Here is a 20,489-nt window from a genome sequence, read left to right as displayed (position 1 = left end):
AGCGCCACAGATGGTAAGGGGCGTGTCTGTCCGTCAGTTAGGCTACATACTACATTTCCCAAGATACTTCACGAACGAATTAGCGAGAGAGGCGAGGATAGTATGGGCGCGTCACCCGTCTCCGGGGTGACAAAGCCGTAGGAGCCCCGCCCTTAGGCTGCTATTGGCCCTTAGGTGGAAGGAAAAGTGACGTCACGGGCAGGGTGTCCAGGCTCAGCATCCTATTGGTGCGAGCGGTCCCCGCGGGCCGGCGGTGGCTCCTGTTCTCTGCGAGGAAAGTGTGAAGATGGCGAAGACGTACGACTACCTGTTCAAACTGCTGCTGATCGGGGACAGCGGGGTCGGGAAGACGTGCCTGCTCTTCAGGTTCAGCGAGGACGCCTTTAACACCACCTTTATCTCCACCATCGGTCAGTGCTCTCGCCACACCCACTGCTCACTTCCTCCCATCCTAGGGCTAGACTATCTCCCTGCGCTTGTGCTGAGCCATTCTAAGCCCTGGTGCCCTCTGCTTGCCTCCTGGCCTTTACCCTGTGCCATAGCGTCTGCCTCTCATGGGCAACCCCTGTGTGATCGCTGCCAGCTGTGTTACCAGGCAGGGGGGCAGATGGAAGCTTTACCACTTGCCTGGGCCCAGGGCTGTATGTAAACTTCCCAGTAACTGCCCCCCACTGCTTGTATGGAGCAGGCAGTACTGCAGCTCTGTGTACTAGTTATGGCAGGGGAGCTGGGCACATAAACTGGTGGGAGGGTAGAAGAGCGTCTCCACAATACTGTGCTAGTGTCTATAATGTACAAGAGTGTATACCGCCTCTATAGTGCCGATCAGTGTGATATCCATCTTGCCTGGTGACCTGCTGTCAATCTCGCCCACGCTTCCCGCCACAGGCAGGCGAGGGGCGAGTGAAAGAATATTTGGATGCTCTGCTTTACGTGACTAAATGCAAAGCCGTATGAAAGTCCATGTACCTTCCTGTATGAACGCTATGGCGGCAGATTTGTGTGGTTAGTGCTTATTAATGAGCCTTACACCCATTAGGGCGGAAACATTCTCCACATCGAGCAAGCGTTCCCCGTCACTGGCCGTGTAAACCACCAGCCAGAATTTGCTCGTTTAACAAAGAGGACAGACAGGCGACCGCGAGAGCGTAATTGCAAAAACAAAAAAGATTGTTACCTAGAATTAAAATTTTTGGTGATTGAATTCAGAAGAATTTTGGGGAGGCACAAAGAGTCCGGAACTCGCTTCCACGCAGCTTGTGACTTACAGCATCGATGTGTATCGCAGCGCAGCATAAGGATATATCTAACGAGCACAGCAATAGGATTTGGAGTGCTCCCTCAAGTTACCATGTGCATTGGTTCCAGGACAACCGTTGTAAGTTGAGTAACTCCCTCAAGCCAAGATAGGAGAAAACGAAGAGTTAAAGGGGTTCTGCACTTTGGTTAAACTGATGATCCATCCTCTGGATCAGCTTCTGATCGGCGTGGGTTCGACACCCAGGACCCCCGCCGATCAGCTGTTTGAGAAGGCAGCAGCAGCCTTCTCTCTGTTTACCGCAGGCCCAGTGACGTCACGACTAGTATCACTGGCCTGGGCGGGGCTAAGCTCCATTCAAGTGAACGGACCTTAGCCACTCCCCGGCCAGTTCATACTAGTCGTGACATCCCTGGGCCAGCGGTAAACAGAGAGAAGGCCTGGGCACTGCTGGAGCGCTGCTGCCTTCTCAAACAGCTGATCGGCGGGGGTCCTGGGTGTCGAACCCATGCCGATCAGAAGCTGATCCAGAGGATGGATCATCAGTTTAACCAAAGTGCAGAACCCCTTTAAAGGTGATGTACACCTTTTTGGAGGCAATTTTTGTTTATGATTGCATTTTACTAATTTTTGGCTAAAAATCATATTTTCAATTGGCCTTTGTTAAAAATATTGAGCCATTCGGTCACAAAAAGTTCACTGCTTTTCTAACTGTGACTGGTGCTTTCGCTTTCACTTTGTACCGGTTATCTAATAACAAAGTATGGGATTCAGCCAGTTCTCCAGATCCGGTGGTTGAAATTACAACTGGATCAGAGAACTGTTACCAGCGGTGTCCCGATCCGGTGCTCTGGCGGCGTCACTGCAGCTGTAGATGTTCACTTCTATTGCTTCGTGCACCGCTGATAGTTTAGCTCCTTAGTTGGGTGTTATTTGTGTGTGTAGACGCATTTCAATCAGAATCTGCCAGCACTGTACTGCTGTGAGCTTCTTTCCCTTACTTCCCACTATGTTTGTTTTCAGCTTCTAAGCTCACAGGACAGATAAGGAGGGAGAGATGACACTTACAGAAAGGCAGGAGATTCCTGTGATGTTCAGAAGCAGGGGGCGTCTCCCTTCTGAGGAATCTGCCAGCACTGTACTGCTGTGACGTGCTTTCCCTTCCCACTATGTTTGTTTTCAGCTCCGAAGCTCAGAGGACAGATAAGGAGGGGGAGATGACACTTACAGAAAGGCAGGAGATTCCTGTGATGTTCAGAAGCAGGGGGCGTCTCCCTTCTGAGGAATCTGCCAGCACTGTACTGCTGTGACGTGCTTTCCCTTACTTCCCACTATGTTTGTTTTCAGCTCCTAAGCTCACAGGACAGATAAGGAGGGGGGAGATGACACTTACAGAAAGGCAGGAGATTCCTGTGGTGTTCAGGAGCAGTGCAGAAGCAGTTTTTATCAGGCTCAGGATCTCAGCTAGCTCTGACACTTCCTTTGCCTTCTTCTGTGTCTCTGTAACTATGGGCCATTCTTGCCTAACAGTAGACTGCAACTTAGGAGGAAGTGAGACCCCTAGTGGCCATGACTTTACGGCTTTTTTCAGGTGGATGCAGGCAGATTTTTTATATATATATTTTTTTTTTATGAATTGATTTAGAAATTTGCTATTTACACCACTAAACTCATTCAATTCTATTGATTATCGGCAACACATTCCTGATTACACAGGTAAATGTGCTGCTGATAATCGGGCATCTTTCATTCGAATGAACGAGGCAAAGTAGCCGACAAATAAGCATGTATGGCTGATTGGTGGCACGATTTAGTGGGCAAATTATCGGGAGCAAGTGTTTTTATGTACCCTTGTTCCTGAAAATTGTGCGCTCTAATAGGACCCTTAAAGACAAGAGGGGAGAAGTACTCTGGACCACGAGAGTGGCAGTGGCACCTGGAACGGGAGAGATGAGTTGATTTTCTTTTTGTCTGATTGGGGGTCTGAGCTGAGGTCTGAAAAATATAATTTTTCTTATTTTCCTCTAAAACGTAGGGAGAAAAATACAGTAGTTTTTCTTGTGTGTTAATACTTACAAAAAATGTTCCAATGTGTATTTGCATCGCCATATTCTGACTGCCATCATTATTTTTTTTTTACACATTTTAAGTTTTCTAAGAGGACTTTAAGAAGCCATAGTTAGATTGCTTTTTTTCATAGCCTGCAGTGAATTAACGTTGTAGGCTATGGGAGTGGCTTCCGTAAGAACTTCAGAGGCTATCACAGCAAATGAACAGCTTCCCCGATCTATGCTGTTTATAGCTATGGCGCCCACTTCGCTCTGGAGCGGGCACCAAAGTTTAAAGACCCTGTACCTGATGTATATAGTTGTACGGCGGTAGGGAAGTGGTAAAAAAAAAAAAAAGTGGATGTATATGCCTTCTATGACTTTATCTTGTGTTTTGGACACTTTAAGGGTTGTTTATTGAGACTGAGATTGTGTACACCAGTCTTAATTTTGCCCTGTGCTAGTGTGTGATGCGCCACAATTATTAAGCAGATTTCTGGTTATATGAAGCTATCTGGTATCCACAGGATAGGGGATAACTATTACATTGATGGGGGAATTACCACTTGGAACCCCACTGATCACGAGAAGGGGGGCTCTGTACACTGAATCCCCTTGAAAATGAACGGAGCAGCTGGTTGGGCATACACCTGGTCGTTTCATTCAGTTCTATGGGAGTTCCAGAGATAACGGTGGATGAGGGATAAGGGTAAGTAGTATTCCCTCCGCAGGTCAGGACATTCTGGGGGCTCTGCTGGAAAGGCCCCAGAGGTTGAACAACCCTTTTAAAGAAGTGCTTCCAGGCCCCTCTTAAAGAGGACCTTTCACCTGAAAATGAAAGTTAAATTAAAGATTTAGCCTTACTTACATGCCCCCGGTATTGCTTATTCAGTCATTTATTTTTCAATCAGTGCCCCCGTTTGTCAGCGCTGCCCCCCGGAATATTTGCCTTGTATGCTAATGAATAGCTTCATATAACCAGAAATCTGCTTCTCCCTGGCTAAGAGCGGAGCGCGCTGATTGGATGCGCTCTGTGCCAGGAAGAAGAATGACACGCCCGGGAGAACTTTTGAAGGCCCGCCCAGTTGAGCCTAATAGCTCATTAGCATACAAGGCGGCAAATATTCCAGGGGGCAGCGCGGAAAAACGGGGGCACTGATTGAAAAATAAATGACTGAATAAGAAATACCGAGGGCATGTAAGTAAGGCTATATCTTTAGTTTAACTTTCATTTTCAGGTGAAAGGTCCTCTTTAAACTCTTTTAGTAAACTCAGGCAGAGAGTTCTATAGTCTCGCTGCTCTTACCGTAAAGAATCCTCTTCTATGTTTGTGTACAAACCTTTTTTGCACATCAAACTTTGTAGGAGTGCTGCAGATTTTTTTTTTTTTTTTTTTTTGTATATTATTTGGATACTTGATCAAAACCAAGAATGTGGGCAACCATTTCATTTGGACATTTAAAGAAGTGACATAATTATTAGTATGTAAAGTGCTTTTCAAATAGAAATAATGTGTAAAGCAGCTCTCCAGGTTGCTATGAATAAAGCAGTGGTAGCTGAAGAATAGGCTCTTCCTGCATAAGTGGAGCATTGGTGTGCATGCACATGATCACCGCTCCCTTCACTTCTATGGGACTGCCGGTTGTAGCAGAGCGTACTACTCAGCAGTCTCATAGATGCGTTTGGAGCGGTGGTGACGCATCTCACACGGGGGTCTCGGGAAACCTCCATTCTCCTAATCTGTGGGGGTTCCAGTAATCAAACACTCCTCTGGGTAGGTGGTCACTGATTTTGATAGGGTACCCCTTTTAATTATAGCCTTTGCTGTAAAGGGGTCTGTTTCCTTAGTAGATCACACCAGACGGTGAGGGGTGCAGGCGGGCATCCTGGATTAACGTAAAACCCCTTGGGCACCTTAGGTAGGTGAGTGACAGCTTATAAAAAACTGTTTTTTGGGCTAATAGAGCCACAAGCAGGTTTAATAAGGGCAGTTTAGGATTCATGTTATTAGCACCGACATGGCCATATGTTTAGCTTATAGGGCACAAATCTGATGACAGAATCCCTTTAATGGTAAAATCCTGATCGTCACATGTAACACATGGTGACCTTGTCGGGTCCTCGGCATATTACAACAGAATGCCAAACTCGGTAAATCTCAAAGCTGGCTTTGCACATTACATGCGCAGACTCCTTCATGTGTTTATGCTGGGCCTGGGCGCCTGCATGGTAGGCAGTCTGAGCATGGCGAGCTGCAGTAACGCATGAAGAACGGAGAGAGCGGCAGCCTGAGGATAAGGTGCCCCTTTGTAGACCAGTTGAGCAGTGACTCGATTTTATTTTTCTGGTACGTGTATGTACTATGCAAGACCCTGAAGAAGCTCCTGCTCTGATCATAAAAAGTAATTTACAGCTTCCAGCATCTATTGCTGTCTGTTTTACATAAAGACCATGGTTGCCAACCTTCTCTTTTTTAAATTTTTCTAGCCAAATAAACCAAAAATCACTCCCTCTTTTAGAAACCACGCCCCCATTTCACACCCTAAAAATGCCCTAAACATAATATCCTTGAATCACAAACACCCCAGAATGGTTTGTGGGGTAGTCCAGTAGTTAAAAATAAAATATGGCACCTTAAGTTCCTCACTTTACTATCATCATCCTCCTCCTCCCGATCCTCCAACTGTTTCCTGCTGCTATCCTCATTACTGTGCTGATTTTGCCCCCCAATGACCCCAAACACTATACTGTATAAATAATAATAATTTCACAGACCTCCGGTTTGGGGTCCACAACAACCTAGCGACACTATGTGAATGCAGCCTAAGGCCGAATGCACATGGCCATGTTCTGCGGCCGAGAGCGGTCCGTGTTATGCCGGGCTGGATTCCTGTTCAAAGCAGGAGCGCACGGCGTCATTGGCTGCTATGACGCCGTGCGCTTCATGCCGCCGCTGCACTATAGTAATACACTATATGAGTGTATTACTGTAGTGCAGCGGCGACATAAAGCGCATGGCGTCATAGCAACCAATGACGCCATGCGCTCCTGCTCTGAACAGGAATCCAGCCCGGCATACCGCGGAACATGGCCGTGTGCATTCGGCCTAATGGAGAGAATTTTTCTCATAGTGCCTCCGGTAGTAATAAAGCCCTACAGTGACCCTGTAGGTGTGGTGGGAAGGGGTGCACCTAGCCTTTCTGCTGCCTGAGGTGAAAACTGAAATGCCCCCCTTCCATGCCAAATTCTCAACATTACCCCTTCGCTCCAGCCTTACTGTTAAAGGCATACTGGAAAACATTACATATAGTGCTACAAAACATACTGGTTAATATAGTGATACTGTTGAATATGCAGAGATATATGCTTCCACAATGAAAGCACTCATTACCCAAGGCCTTTCCGCTGCTCTCCACTTGTCCCTTCCTGGTGCTGCCTGAGGCAGTCGCCTCACCTCGCCTCATTGGCTGTGTCCTCCTCCTCCAGACCTCTCCTCATGTCTCACACTGCCCGCACCACCAGACTCACCAGGAGTTCAGGGCAGGCTTCAATTTATTTCCTTTCACTTTCTCTCAGACAGTCTCTGCCAACCCCAGTCCTGCCCGCAGTCTTCTTCTTCTCTGTGTGCGGGGAAGCATAAAGCAGGAAACTGGGCTTCATTGGTGGCCCAGCGGGACTCCTCCTCCTTACCTCATTATGCTCCGCCATACTATAGCACCGCTTGCTCGCAGCATTGGCTTCCTTCTCCTTGCACTGCGGCCGCATGTGCAGTGCTTGCTGCACGGTTCAGGTGAAATATTCTTACGGACAATCTTTTTTATTTTTATTTTTTTTTGTCTCCTGCCGGACTCTATGGACAGTGGAAGAAAACACCCAGTCTTTGCAGACTGTCTGTAAATTTACGGGTGGTTGGCAATCCTGATAAGGGTTTGCTTTATATGTCTTGGTCATCTGCTTATTTCTTAAAACTTCACTTATTCTGGGATGTCTTTGTTGGTGTTTGGAACCAATTATTGGTTTTCCATAGAGTTATGGACTCCTTACAATGATCTCCCTGGAACCAATTAATATTGTAACTTGAGGGAGCACTTTGTTGGAATCAAATGAAACTTTATGGGGGAGATTTATCAAAAGTGGTGGAAAAGAAATCTGCCTTAGTGGCCCATAGCCACCAAGCAGATTCCACCCCTCATTTTTCAGACCTCCTTTGGAAAAGGTGGGATCTGCTTGGTGGCTATGTCCCAACACTAAGGCAGATTTATTTTCCAAAGGAGGTCTGAAAAATAAGGGGTGGAATCTGCTTTTGATAAATCTTCCCCATAAGTGTGAATGTAATTTATATATGTAAGTGATTACAATAAGGGCCCTTTCACACAACCGTATGCCCTCCGAGATATACGGTCCGTGAGCAGGCCATATTTCCCGGAGCGGTATTGATCGTGCGCACAGGACCACGCAGCATCATAGATCACAATGATGCTGTGCACGTTGGGCCGCCCACGGGGCTGTTGTCCCGTACTCGTAAGAGTGCAGGACAATAGCACCGCAGGTGCCCGACGTCCACGGCATCATTGTAATTTATGATGCTGTGTGGTCCTGTGCGCACGATCAATACCGCTCCGGTACCGCTCCGCTCACGGACCGTATATTTCGGAGGGCATATTGTTGTGTGCAAGGGCCCTAATAGAGTGAAACCAGAATTTTATTGTAGGTACAATTAAAAGAAGTAGGACCGACCCTTTTGGGCCGCCTTTGGCGGAGATACAAGATGAGACGTGGTTGGTCATGGAGACGTATAGGTTCCATATAGTATCCTGCAGCACTTTTGGTCACAGATGTTACAGCTGGGCCTGTAGATACGGTAAACTTGTAGGTTGCTGAAGCTGGTGGCCCCAGTTGGTCCCAGAAATGGTCGATTTTTGATGAATCAGGAGACCGGGCAGCCAAGGGGAAGTGCTGCAATCTGGTGGAGATATCCCTGGAAACCCTTGCCAACTGGAAGCTCTGCTATGAGCTGTAACACTTGTGGGCACAGGATGTCCTGCATATCGCTGAGCTCTTAGTTTCCTTCATATCACTGTTAAGGGGGAATGTCGTATTAGTGGCTCCCCAGATAATCAGTTGCGACAGTGTGTTGCTCCACAGCAAAGGCAGGATTGAGGTGCTCACCACAGGGCCTCCATACATACACAGAACCTGGATTTGTCTCTAAAGATAGTACGGTTTCAGTCTGTAGCAGTCCAGGTTTCTCCTTCATGCCACCACTGAGAATGAAGGGGACGATGGCTGGCTGTCAGTGGCAGGAGAGGTATTGTTCTCTGTGACACCAAATTTCCTTCCACTAAGCACCTGGAAATGGTCCAAGCAGAGATGGGGGTGTGTAATGAAGATGTCTGTCTGGTGGACAATGAAACTGTAGGAGCTGCCTGTGTACTGGTAGTCTGGGCTTTCTGTAGTCTATTTGTTGTGTGCACGTGCCCTCGCGTAACCACTGCTCTCTGCCCCTCCTAACAGCTAGGTCAGAACAGCCTAGATGGTGGGTAATTTGTAGAAATGACCATCCTGCTTCACTCATTGATGCGTCCCCTCAGTCTGTCAACTGGGCATTATGTCTTTGAGTGTGTTGCAGAGGCATGTCTAGCAGTCAACAATCTCTTAACAAGAGGTACACTACCCAAAAGTAGCCTATGAGAGCGGGAGAGGCATATTTACGGCTTCTTGTGGTAAGACCCAATGTCTAATCAGAACAGTTACATGCCTCATTTTACTCCAACTATACTAGAGAAGGATTTTTGCTAAAGGCAGGAAAACAAATGGGCGTTTCAGGCTAGATGCAATTTTCATATTCCCTTCACAGATGAGAATAGGACATGCTCTATAGTTCTCGAAATGACCACACGGATGCGGAAAATGTCAGTATGTTTTGCAGACCCATAGAAACATAGGTCTATGTGTGATCTGTAAAAAGTGCGGAACAGAAGTGGACCTAAAGTACAGTCGTGTGCATGTAGCCTTAAGATGGGGTATATCCTTTAGTATGGTCCCAATCTCCATACAGGACTGGTCTCTTTTAAGGAGAATCAACACCCTGCCTAAGCCGCTTCCAAAGCATCGCACTGGGCAAGCACCCCTAAACAGCTGTCTACAGATGGATATCTGGCCTGGCTTAAAGGGGTTGTCCAGGATTAGAAAAACATAGCTTCTTTCCTCTAAAAAACAGCACCTGTCTATGGGTTGTCTGGTATTGCAGCTAGACTCTATTGGAATCAATGGGGCAGAGCTACATTTCCGCACACAACCCGTGGACTGGGATGATGCCATTTTTGGACCAAAAACAGCCATGTTCTAATCCTGGACAACCCCTTGAATTCCCTTGTCAAATCCCAAGGCTTGTTGGAATGTTGACTCTTGAGCCGTTTCCAATAGGTGGCGCTAGCGAGATGGTTCTCTTTCTTGGGAGATACCTCTTTGCATGGTCCAGATAGGTAATCCTGGGTGGATTTTGGTTTGATAGGTGAAGATGAAGACTTCTCATGGCTGCTGTGTGGGACATTTGATAGCTTTGCATGTTCCTGTCCCTTGATTCCTTATAGCGCTGTGGCCTATGCCCATACATTTGGGCACGCTCTCTGGGAATATGCTACATTTTTATAGAGACGCTCCGTTGAGCATAGACCTGTGTTCTGCCAGCAGCTTCATAAAACCTATGATTTGCATGTGTTACACGATTGATATTGGTACAGGGGTGCACGTCTCAGAGTGGCGGTGACTCACGGTGGCTGTATTTGAGCTCTTCCTCCATGGAAACACTGCATGTACACCCACTCCTATGCAGTACGCCAGGCGCTGCCAAGCTGCTCTCCTGAGCTAGCGATCTATTTTGAATGTGCACTGTACACAGCGAACTTAACCCTGGAAATCCCAATATTTAATCATTGATATATGATGAGGCGAGATTGGACAATCTGCCTCGATTTTTGTACTCGTTGCTCAGTCTGCATCCTTTTACACTAGATGCTTCTCTCCTTTCTTAAACCGATGATTGATGTGATGTCAGCTTCTGCATAGTCTGTGCATTGTGCACTATAAGCTCTCAGGGGATTTCCATAGATGTCCTCTTGGAGCCACATTATGTTCCTCTCTGACACCATCACCTTCCTCTCACCCTCTCAGCGTTCAAGATTTCCCCTCTTGTTTAGATGTAGCTTCCTGCTGGCCAGAGAAGAGAATTTCCTTATGTATCGGGTGCGAGCCTGACTCATGGTTTTTGGCTATTTACTGTACAAAGTATTATTTATTGGTGTGACCCAGTCCTCTATCTGTGGTATGATGCATCTATATCTGTATCAGTGTTGGAGTCCAAAGTTACAGGACTTTGAGCTTCAGAGTCACCTAATGATGTGACACATGCCGTGCCAAGAAAATTGCAATTCATAACGAGACCTTCCTTTCTGTGATTCAGAAAAGATTTCTTACTGTCACTCTAGATGATGATAAATAGCAGTAAAAATATAAAATGTCCTAATATACATTACATTCTAGAGCTGTGGCATTTGCCACGTAAGTAGTGTCCTTGTCACACTGTATTAGGCAGAGGTCCCCAACAATTTTTTAAACTTGTGGGCGACATGCAAGTTTGAGTGATAGTCAGAAGCCACTGTCAAGTCGAAATGTTCAATGTTGATGGCCTATTGTTAGGGGTCCAATTCACGGCAGCCCCACCGATCAGCTTTTGTGAAGAAGCCTAAGGTAAGGGACATCACGTTTCCATGCTCACATGGCCTGTTTCCTGCTCATTTCCATTCAAGTCATTGAGCTGCAATACTATGCACAGCCACTATACAGTGTATGGCGCTGTGCTTGGTAAGCTGTGAGAACGACGGAGTGGAGCAGCCTCTTCAAACAGCTGATTGACACGGGTGCTGGGTGTTAGACCTCCGCCGGTCAGATATTTATGGTCTATCATGAGGATAGGCGATCAATATCAAAGTCTGGGAAAACCCCTTTAACATTTTAAAATTAGGAGAAACCCAAAACCACAACATTTTAAACTCCAGATTAACATACTGGTATTGTACTGCCAGCCTGCCAAAGTCCTGGGAATAGTCACATCATGTGGCGATAATCCAGGGCCACTGTGATGAGGCAAAGAGGAGAGGGTCAGAGCCACGTGTGCCATACATTGGCCAGTAAAGCACCCACTATACAGTCCTGATCAAAAGTTTAAGACCACTTGAAAAATGGCAAAAAATAATATTTTGCATGGCTGAATCTTAACAAGGTTCCAAGTAGAGCTTCAACATGCAACAAGAAGAAATGGGAGTGAGACAAAACATTTTTTGAGCATTCAATTTAACGAAAACAACGAATAAACTGAAACAGGCTGTTTTTCAGCTGATCAAAAGTTTACGACCACACCTCCAAAAAAAAACTAACCCCCCCCCCCCCCCCAAAATCCAACTTCCAAATATGAACTCAGTAATGAGTAGCTCCGCCGTTATTGTTTATCACTTCAAAAATTTGTTTCGGCTTGCTTGATGCAAGCGTTTCCATGAGGTGAGTGGGAACGTTTCTCCAAGTGGTGAAGACAGCCGTACGAAGGCCATCTACTGTCTGGAACTGTTGTCCGTTTTTGTAAACTTCCCTTGCCATCCATCCCCAAAGGATCTCAATTGGATTTAGATCAGGGGAACACGCAGGATGGGCCAAAAGAGTGATGTTATTCTCCTGGAAGAAGTCCCTCGTCCTGCGGTCATTGTGTACTGTAGCGTTGTCCTGTTGAAAAACCTAGTCGTTACCACACAGACGAGGGCCCTCAGTCATGAGGAATACTCTCTGCAACATCTGGACATAGCCAGCGGCCATTTGACGCCCCTGCACTTCCTGAAGCTCCATTGTTCCACTGAAGGAAAAAGCACCCCAGACCATTATGGTGCCCCCTCCACTGTGGCGCGTAGAAAACATCTCAGGTGGGATCTGCTTGTCATGCCAGTAACGTTGGAAACCATCAGGACCATCAAGGTTAAAAAAAAATTCTCGTCAGAGAATAAAACTTTCTTCCACCTTTTCAATGTCCCATGTTTGGTGCTCTCTTGCAAAGTCCAAACGAGCAGTTCTGTGGCGTTCAAGGAGACGAGGTCTTTGAAGACATATTTTTTGTTTTTGAAGCCCTTCGGTCTCAGATGCCGTCTGATGGTTATGGGGCTGCAGTCAGCACCAGTAAGGGCCTTAATTTGGGTTGAGGATCGGCCAGTGTCTTGACGGACAGCCAATTGGATCCTCCGGCTCAGTGCTGATGATTGGGTCTTCCACTTGACTTTTTTGTTCCATAACCCTCAGGATCATTTAAGAAATTCCAAATGACTGTCTTACTGCGTCCCACCTCAGCAGCGATGGCGCGCTGTGAGAGACCCTGCTTATGCAGTTCAACAACCCAACATTCAAAAATGGAGAGTTTTTTTGCCTTTGCCATTTACCTGACAGAAAATGACAATGAATCCACATCTTTGCACAGATTTGGCCTTTTTAAAGGCATGTGGTCCTACACTTTTGATCAGCTGAAAAACAGCCTGTTTCAGTTTATTTGTTGTTTTTCATTAAATTGAATGCTCAAAAAATGTTTTGTCTCCCTCACATTTCTTCTTGTTGCATGTTGAAGCTCTACTTGGAACCTTGTTAAGATCCAGCCATGCTAAATATGATTTTTTTTTTTTTTGTCATTTTTCAAGTGGTCTTAAACTTTTGATCAGGACTGTATATATCAAACATATCCGTAGTGCACAATTCCCTTGACAGATGCTAAGTGTCCCTTTGGTGTCTATTACACTGGTATATGTCACCATGGTTTTGTTTTTAATGTGTGCGCCTATGGGTAGCGTATAGCACTGTATGCTTGCGCAGTGGCATATGTTGGAGCCTTCCACTAGAGGTATATGCCAGGAAAACCTCCAAAAGAAACCGATGAGTCGATGACACAATGTGATCAAAGCCTAGACCATGTTGTATGTCTATAGACAGAGACTGCCAATATCTTATGAGCACTCTAGTCACTGTCACAATGAATACAAATGAATTCTCATTAATATTCTTGAAGGTTTTTATACTGATCATTAACCCAGTAACACAAATGATGCACATGGACATAAGCGGTGCGTTCAGTAGTTCCAGCACAGTGGTGTACATACCACAATTTAGTATTCCGTATTCCTCTAAATCACATCACCATATATACAGTGGTATAAGGTAAGTGTGTTTTTGGTGGGGCTGTTGGGAGTTATTTCCATTCCTTGCTGAAATTTTAAGACCCGGACCCTCTTAGTGATGTAGTGCGCATCAGAACATACAGTAACACTTTGGTATTGATTTTTTTTCAGATCCTTAAATCCACTAGTAAAGTCAAAAATGAAATTCAGACATCATATGGTACATGACAATCTCTTTCTAACAAAGCTAGAACCAGCCCTGTACCTCACATGGATCCAGAGATCTCCCCATTCATTGTCCCAATTGCTCTACTAGATTATCTTCAGCCAGCTCTTTCCCTGTAACTATCAGGTAGCTGGTGGCATTTGTAGATTTAAACTAAGGCCCTGTGACCATCTCTGGACAAGAAATAAGGAGAAGAACAAAGAGAGGATGGTGCTACACAGACACATTTTATTGAATAGCTCACGGTCTATCGGTATCTAAAATTTGTAATTAACTTCAATTGCAAAAGTTTTCAGATCCAGGTGCTGGTTTAACCCCCTTTAACTATAATGTAGTCCATGTATGTGTCGCATGTAGAAGAATTGAAAGCCTACCATCCCCCCCCCCCCCCCCCCCCCCCCCGACCATTCATTTCTAGACTAAAGGAATGTTTGTTACACTAGTAAGCCATGCAGGGTCAACAAGGAACTGTTGAATGTGTGCATCCATTGCAACCAGATGTAAAGTTTCCATCAGTCAAAAGGTTATAGGCCCTGATCTATCATGCCTTCACTTCACAATTCTGCCTTCAAAAATAAAACTGCAACTTTTTGGAATCGCTTCCACAAAATGAGTTTTTGCATTTTTTACCCTCGCTCAAGTTTTGCAATATGGGTGGAAAGTGTGTGTGTGTGTGGTTAGCTATGAGTTTCACTCCAGATTTATCATTGAGACTTAAAAAAAAAAAAAAAAAATCAGCAGGAGGGTGGAGTAGGAAAGCTGGAGGAGCTTCTCTAGACAAAAGTGTTAGGTCTAAGGATTAGAAAAAGTCATCAAACATGTGACATTTAATTAAATGTGGAATAAAGTACAACTCGGACTCTAACAAAATTGACTTCCAATCTTCCCCTCATTGGATGATCTGGTCATGAGTGACCTCGGACGTCTCCTAACAGATCCAGCAGTTCACTTCCTGTCTCGGCCTGCTCTCAGTTCCTGACCTGTCATTTTAATATATAGATGTGCTCCCAAAATAAAATTTCACTTAATTTACAATAGCCACTATTCTCCCAAAAATGTTTTTTTCAACCTGCACAGTGAAAATGACTGACCTTCGGTATTATAAGCTCTTTGTGTTGCACTTTTGGTTTTGTGATGAGAAGCTAACCCTGTGGGAGTTGGAGTGGACTGGGGCTAAGCTGCACAGGAACTGCGGGAAGTGGTCTCTTGACTTTCTGTAAGCCATGACGCACATAGGCCACTTCCTGCCTCAAATAAAGAAGCATGCCTTTATACCTCTCTGCATGCATGGTTAAGTATCTGCAAGATGTAGATGTCCACATGATAGAAACGGCATCCATCATGCCAGACCGACGTATTCCATTGTCCAGTTCTGATGCTTATGTGCCCCTTGTAGGCCCTTTCAGTAGAGGTCGGCATGGTCACTCTGAACGGTCTGCTACTACTCGCACCATATTCAGCAAACTGCAGTCCTTTTGTGGGGCAGGTTCACCCAGAGTGGCGTTTCTTACGTCAGTCTGGTTATACGTCGATGTGAGCTGCGCCAAATTTATTAAGAGGCACGGGTCCATGTGGCATATAAAAAGCTATCCATAACCAACATTAACTTTTCTCTGCAATTTGTTATCCGGTTCACGGCTTGTCCTTCTTTGGACTGCATTCAGCAGTAACCATTGCATCTAAGGTAAGGGCCGCAGGTACACCCCCATAAAATCTGCTGGACCGGAGATGCTGTTGCTCCATCGTCTAGCCGTTTCAGCTTATCCCTTGTGCAAAGCTGTTCCCATCCTTACATTGCCTATTTTTATCCTGCTTCCAACCAACCCATAAACTTCAAACACAGACTGTTCACAGGCCGCCTTGTATATCTTACCTGCATAGGCTGTGTTTGTTTTTTTTGTAATCCACCGAAGCCCTGTCAAAAAATGCAACGCAGCTTTAAAGGGACATTGATGGCATATAGCTCACTTCTCGGACCAGCTCCTATCTAGAGAAAGAGGGCTCTGAAATAAAGAAGAGCGTTCTTGTGCGTTGCACTCTCCATTCATCACTGTGGGAGTTCTGCAGATATCAGAGTGAGTGATCTTGGATATTTTCGTAAATCCCATAGCGGTGAATGGAGAGTGCAACCTGCAAGTACTTCGGCCATCTCTCCATTCACAGCTATTATGGCTGAGCCAGACCTTGACTATTTTCGGAGCTCCCATAGTGGTGAACAGAGGGTGGCTGCGCATGCTCTGCTGCTCTCCCTTTACTTTGGGAGGCCCATGCTGGATATAGGTGTGGGTCCTACCTCGGGGACCTGCTCCTATCTGACATTAATAACATATTCTAGCGATATGCCATCAATATTCCAGTACTGAGATACGGTAATCGGTATTTTCTTCACCTTTCAGTAGCTTTGGCAGATGTGTGTTGTATACAGGATGGGTAAGGGTCCATTTACACGTACGCAAAATGGGGCTGCAAAAGATGCAGACAGCACAGTGCAAAAAAATAAAAAATAGAACATGTCCTATTCTTGTCCGCAGACACGGACAAGAATAGGCATTTCTATTTAAAGTGCTGGCCATGTGCAGTCCGCAAAATGTGGAACGCACGTGGCCGGTGGCTGTGTTTTGCAGACCGCAAAACACTTGCGGATGTGCGAATGGACCATAAATGTTTGAGTTTTTCACTTACTTTATCAGTCCATCCTCCTCATGTAAATTCTTGTCCTGTCTGCTCAGTAAATTGTATAACCTTACGTGAAGTGTAGTTTATCCCTTGTGATATACTGCATGTTTTGTAATGTGTAAGTGGTGAAACCCGATATGAGGCTAGTTTGGTAATTAACGGAAATGTGATGGTAGAAGTAATAAAAGTAGATTTTATTTTTATTTTTTTCAGGCATTGATTTTAAAATCCGCACAATAGAATTAGATGGAAAGAAGATCAAGCTGCAGATATGGTATGTGCAGTGTAATTCCTTTAAGTTTATCTTTTGTATTTGGTGTTTTTTTACCTTTCCGCTGGTATCACCATGGGTTTGACTGAAAATGTACATTATCAAGAACTAGACTAAAATCAGACCCTAGCTGATGTAGATCTCAGTCTTTTACACCAGAAAGTTGGCATAAAAATAAAATATAAAAATATGCTAGGGTCACTGGCCCGCCCCCTCCCTGCCATCAAAACTTTTTGGGAAGGTGGCAGAGAAATGCCACTTGCACAATTTTTTTTAAGTGGTATAAAGTTGCAAACAGTGTTTTACGGCAGAAAACTGGCGTGGGGGAGATGATAAATGAACACTCCCCATACAAGGAATGTATATATTAGATGGACGGCTTGTCCCACCAAAATCAGGAGGTGCAGACAATTTGTACCTAATGTGGCTGGCCAGCCTCAGACACAAAGAAATGTGGCTCCCTTACTTGATTGATGGAGCTGTTTAGTACAAAATGTGTGCTGATTGACATCTGTTTTCCTATCGCAGTGCTCAGCATGGGGCTGTCGAGAGCCGGGATTCTGTAAATGTGGGGGTTCCCTGATTCAAGTAATGGCTTGTTCACATCTGTGTTAACATTTCCTTTATTCCGTTCCATCAGAGGAAGAGAAAGAGGGGAACACTTGTGTTCTTCTTAATCCCTATTTGTTTAAATAGCTGCTTTTGAGCATCAGTTAAAGGGCTTGGATTTGGGTTGTCGCCCACCCTTTACAAGATTAGAGAGTTAATCCGTAGCATTGAACTGGACTAACACAGTGCCATCGACCTTGTAGTGGAGGGAGTGCAGTACTACAGCACTGTTCCCGTTGACTTCAATAGGAGCATTGCTGTAGTAACTTGCTCACTCCACTACAATGTTGATGTTGCAGTGTAGTTCCCGCGCCAACTTCCAGCAATAGCGCTACACCCGAACGGCTGATCGGCGGATGTTGGTTCCTGCTGATCAGCTAGTGATAGCCTATCCGCAAGATAGGCCATCACTTTGTAAAGGCTGGACAGTTCCCTTAAAGGGTTAACCAACGTGTAAAACATGCTCCTCATAGATTATACTTACCCAGCACCCGCATCGCCCCTGATCTCCGTATGGCTGCCACGGGTGACGGTATGGAGGCTCGTCCCCGTCGCGGCCCGCTATTGGCTGAACAATGTGTGTAACATATCATTTTTTATTTTATTTTTTCCTGTTCCTCTGACTGAGCAGAATAATGGATAACTCAAATGTGAACAAGCCCCAAGTGTCGCCACTGTATTCACTTACCACACAAGTCGCTGACGGTCCAAACACATGAAATGCTTTAATAAGTTATTTCTGTTCGGTTTGCTAGAAGAACCATTGTTCCTACTTTGATAAGATCTGTGGTCCACAAGGAGTTACTACACTGCATCCTGAACTTATAAGTGCTCCTCAGAGCCGAGCCCTTGCTCTTTCTTTAATCTTTAGCATCCCATATTATTTGACTTCTCAAGGATTGGTTGGGAACCGTAAATTCAAGTGCACTGTAATTTTATTTTCCTGGCATGCACTAGTCTCTGTCTTGTGATTTGGTATGTAGATAGTGATGTGCTCAAACACAATGGAGGAGATTTATCAAAACAGGTTCAGAGCCAAAGGGGAGTAGTTGCCCATAACAACCAATTAGGTTGCTGCTTTCACTTTCCATCATGCTATATACTACAGAGCTCCAAATCCCTTTTATAGCCAGAGAAGTAAATTAAATAATTCTAGCTTGCAGTCACCACTAGAGGGAGCTCACTGTCTAAACTTTTTTACAGCTCTTATTTAACTCTTTCCCAACCTACACGTATGGAGCAGGCTCAGGGGCAGAATCCACTTTCTACACAGTGGGTGCCACTGTTATGTAGCTAACGCCCGCCTGCAGCAATGGGTACTGGACCCTTCAGATTCAGCAATTAGACGGATAGGGTTTTCTCTGCCCCCACAATGCCAAATGTGCTGATTGTATGTCCTGTCAACAGAGGCTTAGTGAAGGCCCCAGACCTGCCATTATAGTACTCTTATTACATACTACCATCAGAATATGACCCAGCCAGTGTTGCTCAGGTTCTCTGTCACCAGTCTTGCGCTCAGATAGGGCAGCATAAAACTGGTGACAGATCCTCTTTTATTCTGTTCTTGTATCAATAAGTATGGCTTTTTTCAATAATATGTAGCTCTGGAACAGAAACATTTCTGACCCAACCATAAATGGGACACACCTAATTTAAATGGGTTTTCCAGGAATTCTTCACCATTTACTTATGGCCTCTAGTGTGTATGACATAATGAAAACTCGTGCTCACATGTTCCCTGCCGCTCAAATCCTGTGTGCTGGCTCCCACCCGGCTTGTTTACTTGCATATAGTCATCAGCACCACTGCGGCCTATGACAGGCTTCAGTGGTGGTGTCACAAGCTACTTGGGGACGCATCCCCACTGAAGCCAGAGGGCCAAAGATGGCTGAACAGGAGCCAGGGCACAGGACTGGTGGTAGACAGCAGGTAAGTGTGAGTCTCTCATTACGTAATAGACACTGGGGGGCCATAAGTAAATAATGAATTACCAGAAAACCCCTTTAAAGGCCATGTACACTTTTGGGGGCAATTTTTTATGATTGCATTTTACTCATTTGGGGCTAAAAATATATATTTTTAAATTTAGTCTTTATAAAAAATATTGAGCCATTCTGTCACAAAGGGTTACCTGTTTTTTCTAGCTGCGTGAATCTATTTTCAGTCTGCGCTGTTCATCTAATGAACTTTATCTATCTCTAAATTACTAAAAGGTCATAAACCCCTTATTTAAGCCAACTTCTTATCAGTAAGATAAGAATTGAGCTTTGAGTGTTTATAAGGTCAGAGAGCAGAGATAAGAAGCCGGTCAGCAATCTGATGGAGCAGAGAGAAGATTCAGATCCCTCTATTAGAGCATCTCAGCCCTGTACAGAAAAAAGGCTCCATATTTGTAATAAAGACAAATTTAAAAAAATGTTTTTAGCTCAAAATGAGTACAATGCAATAATAATAAAAAATGCTCCCAAAGGTGTACATAGCCTTTAAGGGTTATGATGTTTAAATAAAAGTGAAAATAAGACTAGAGACTACATCACAGAATATTTCACTCCAGACCTCACTTTTTACAGGGCCCGTTTAAGTTCACAACATTGAAGAAAGCATGATTTCGAGTGAATTAATGATTAATTGAGTGAATATTTCTGTGTCTCGTGATAAATGGTCTTTATGTGCTTGTATTTTTAGGGACACAGCTGGACAGGAGAGGTTCCGTACTATTACTACAGCATATTACAGAGGGGCCATGGTAAGAATCCACTTCTTTCTAATCACATGGCTCACTAAGGGCCCATGCACACAAACGTATTTTTCCGTGTCTTTTCCGTTTTTTTTTTTTTTTTTTTTTTTTGCGGGTCCGCAAAATAAAACGGAAGGTACTTAAATGTGCATTCTGTTTCCGTATTTCTGTTCTGCAAAAAATAGAACATGTCCTATTATTGTCCACATTACGCACAAGGATAGTACTGTTCTGTCAGACGCCAGCTGTTCTGTTCCGCAAAATATGAAATGCTCACGGAAGTCATCCGTATTTTTAGCGGACTGCAAAATGCATACGGTCGTATGCATGAGGCCTAAGTGAAATCCCCAGAGACCATGTAGCTGTCAAGTTCTCCTGCAATAGTATGGGGCTCCAGAAATTGCAAAGTTTTTGTCCACCCTGGTTTATGTACATTTTTATGTATTTTCAGTGTAGAGGTAG

General features: G+C 44.8%; 1 protein-coding gene across 1 annotated transcript in view; it reads left to right on the top strand.

The window, feature by feature from the left end:
- The first annotated feature begins 201 nt into the window (after positions 1–201).
- RAB8B (RAB8B, member RAS oncogene family) overlaps positions 202–20,489 on the top strand; it is a 32,447-nt gene continuing 12,159 nt past the window's right edge. The window contains exons 1-3 of the mRNA XM_044279804.1: positions 202–410; positions 16,624–16,684; positions 19,976–20,036. Of these exons, the coding sequence (XP_044135739.1) occupies positions 287–410; positions 16,624–16,684; positions 19,976–20,036 (246 nt within the window). The 5' untranslated portion in view covers positions 202–286. The remainder of the gene's footprint in view (positions 411–16,623; positions 16,685–19,975; positions 20,037–20,489) is intronic.

This window comes from Bufo gargarizans, chromosome 2, assembly GCF_014858855.1.
Source record: "Bufo gargarizans isolate SCDJY-AF-19 chromosome 2, ASM1485885v1, whole genome shotgun sequence".
Taxonomy (NCBI): Eukaryota; Metazoa; Chordata; class Amphibia; order Anura; family Bufonidae; genus Bufo; species Bufo gargarizans.
The sequence above is the reverse complement of the archived record's forward strand: the minus strand, read 5'-3'. Positions and strand labels throughout refer to the sequence as shown.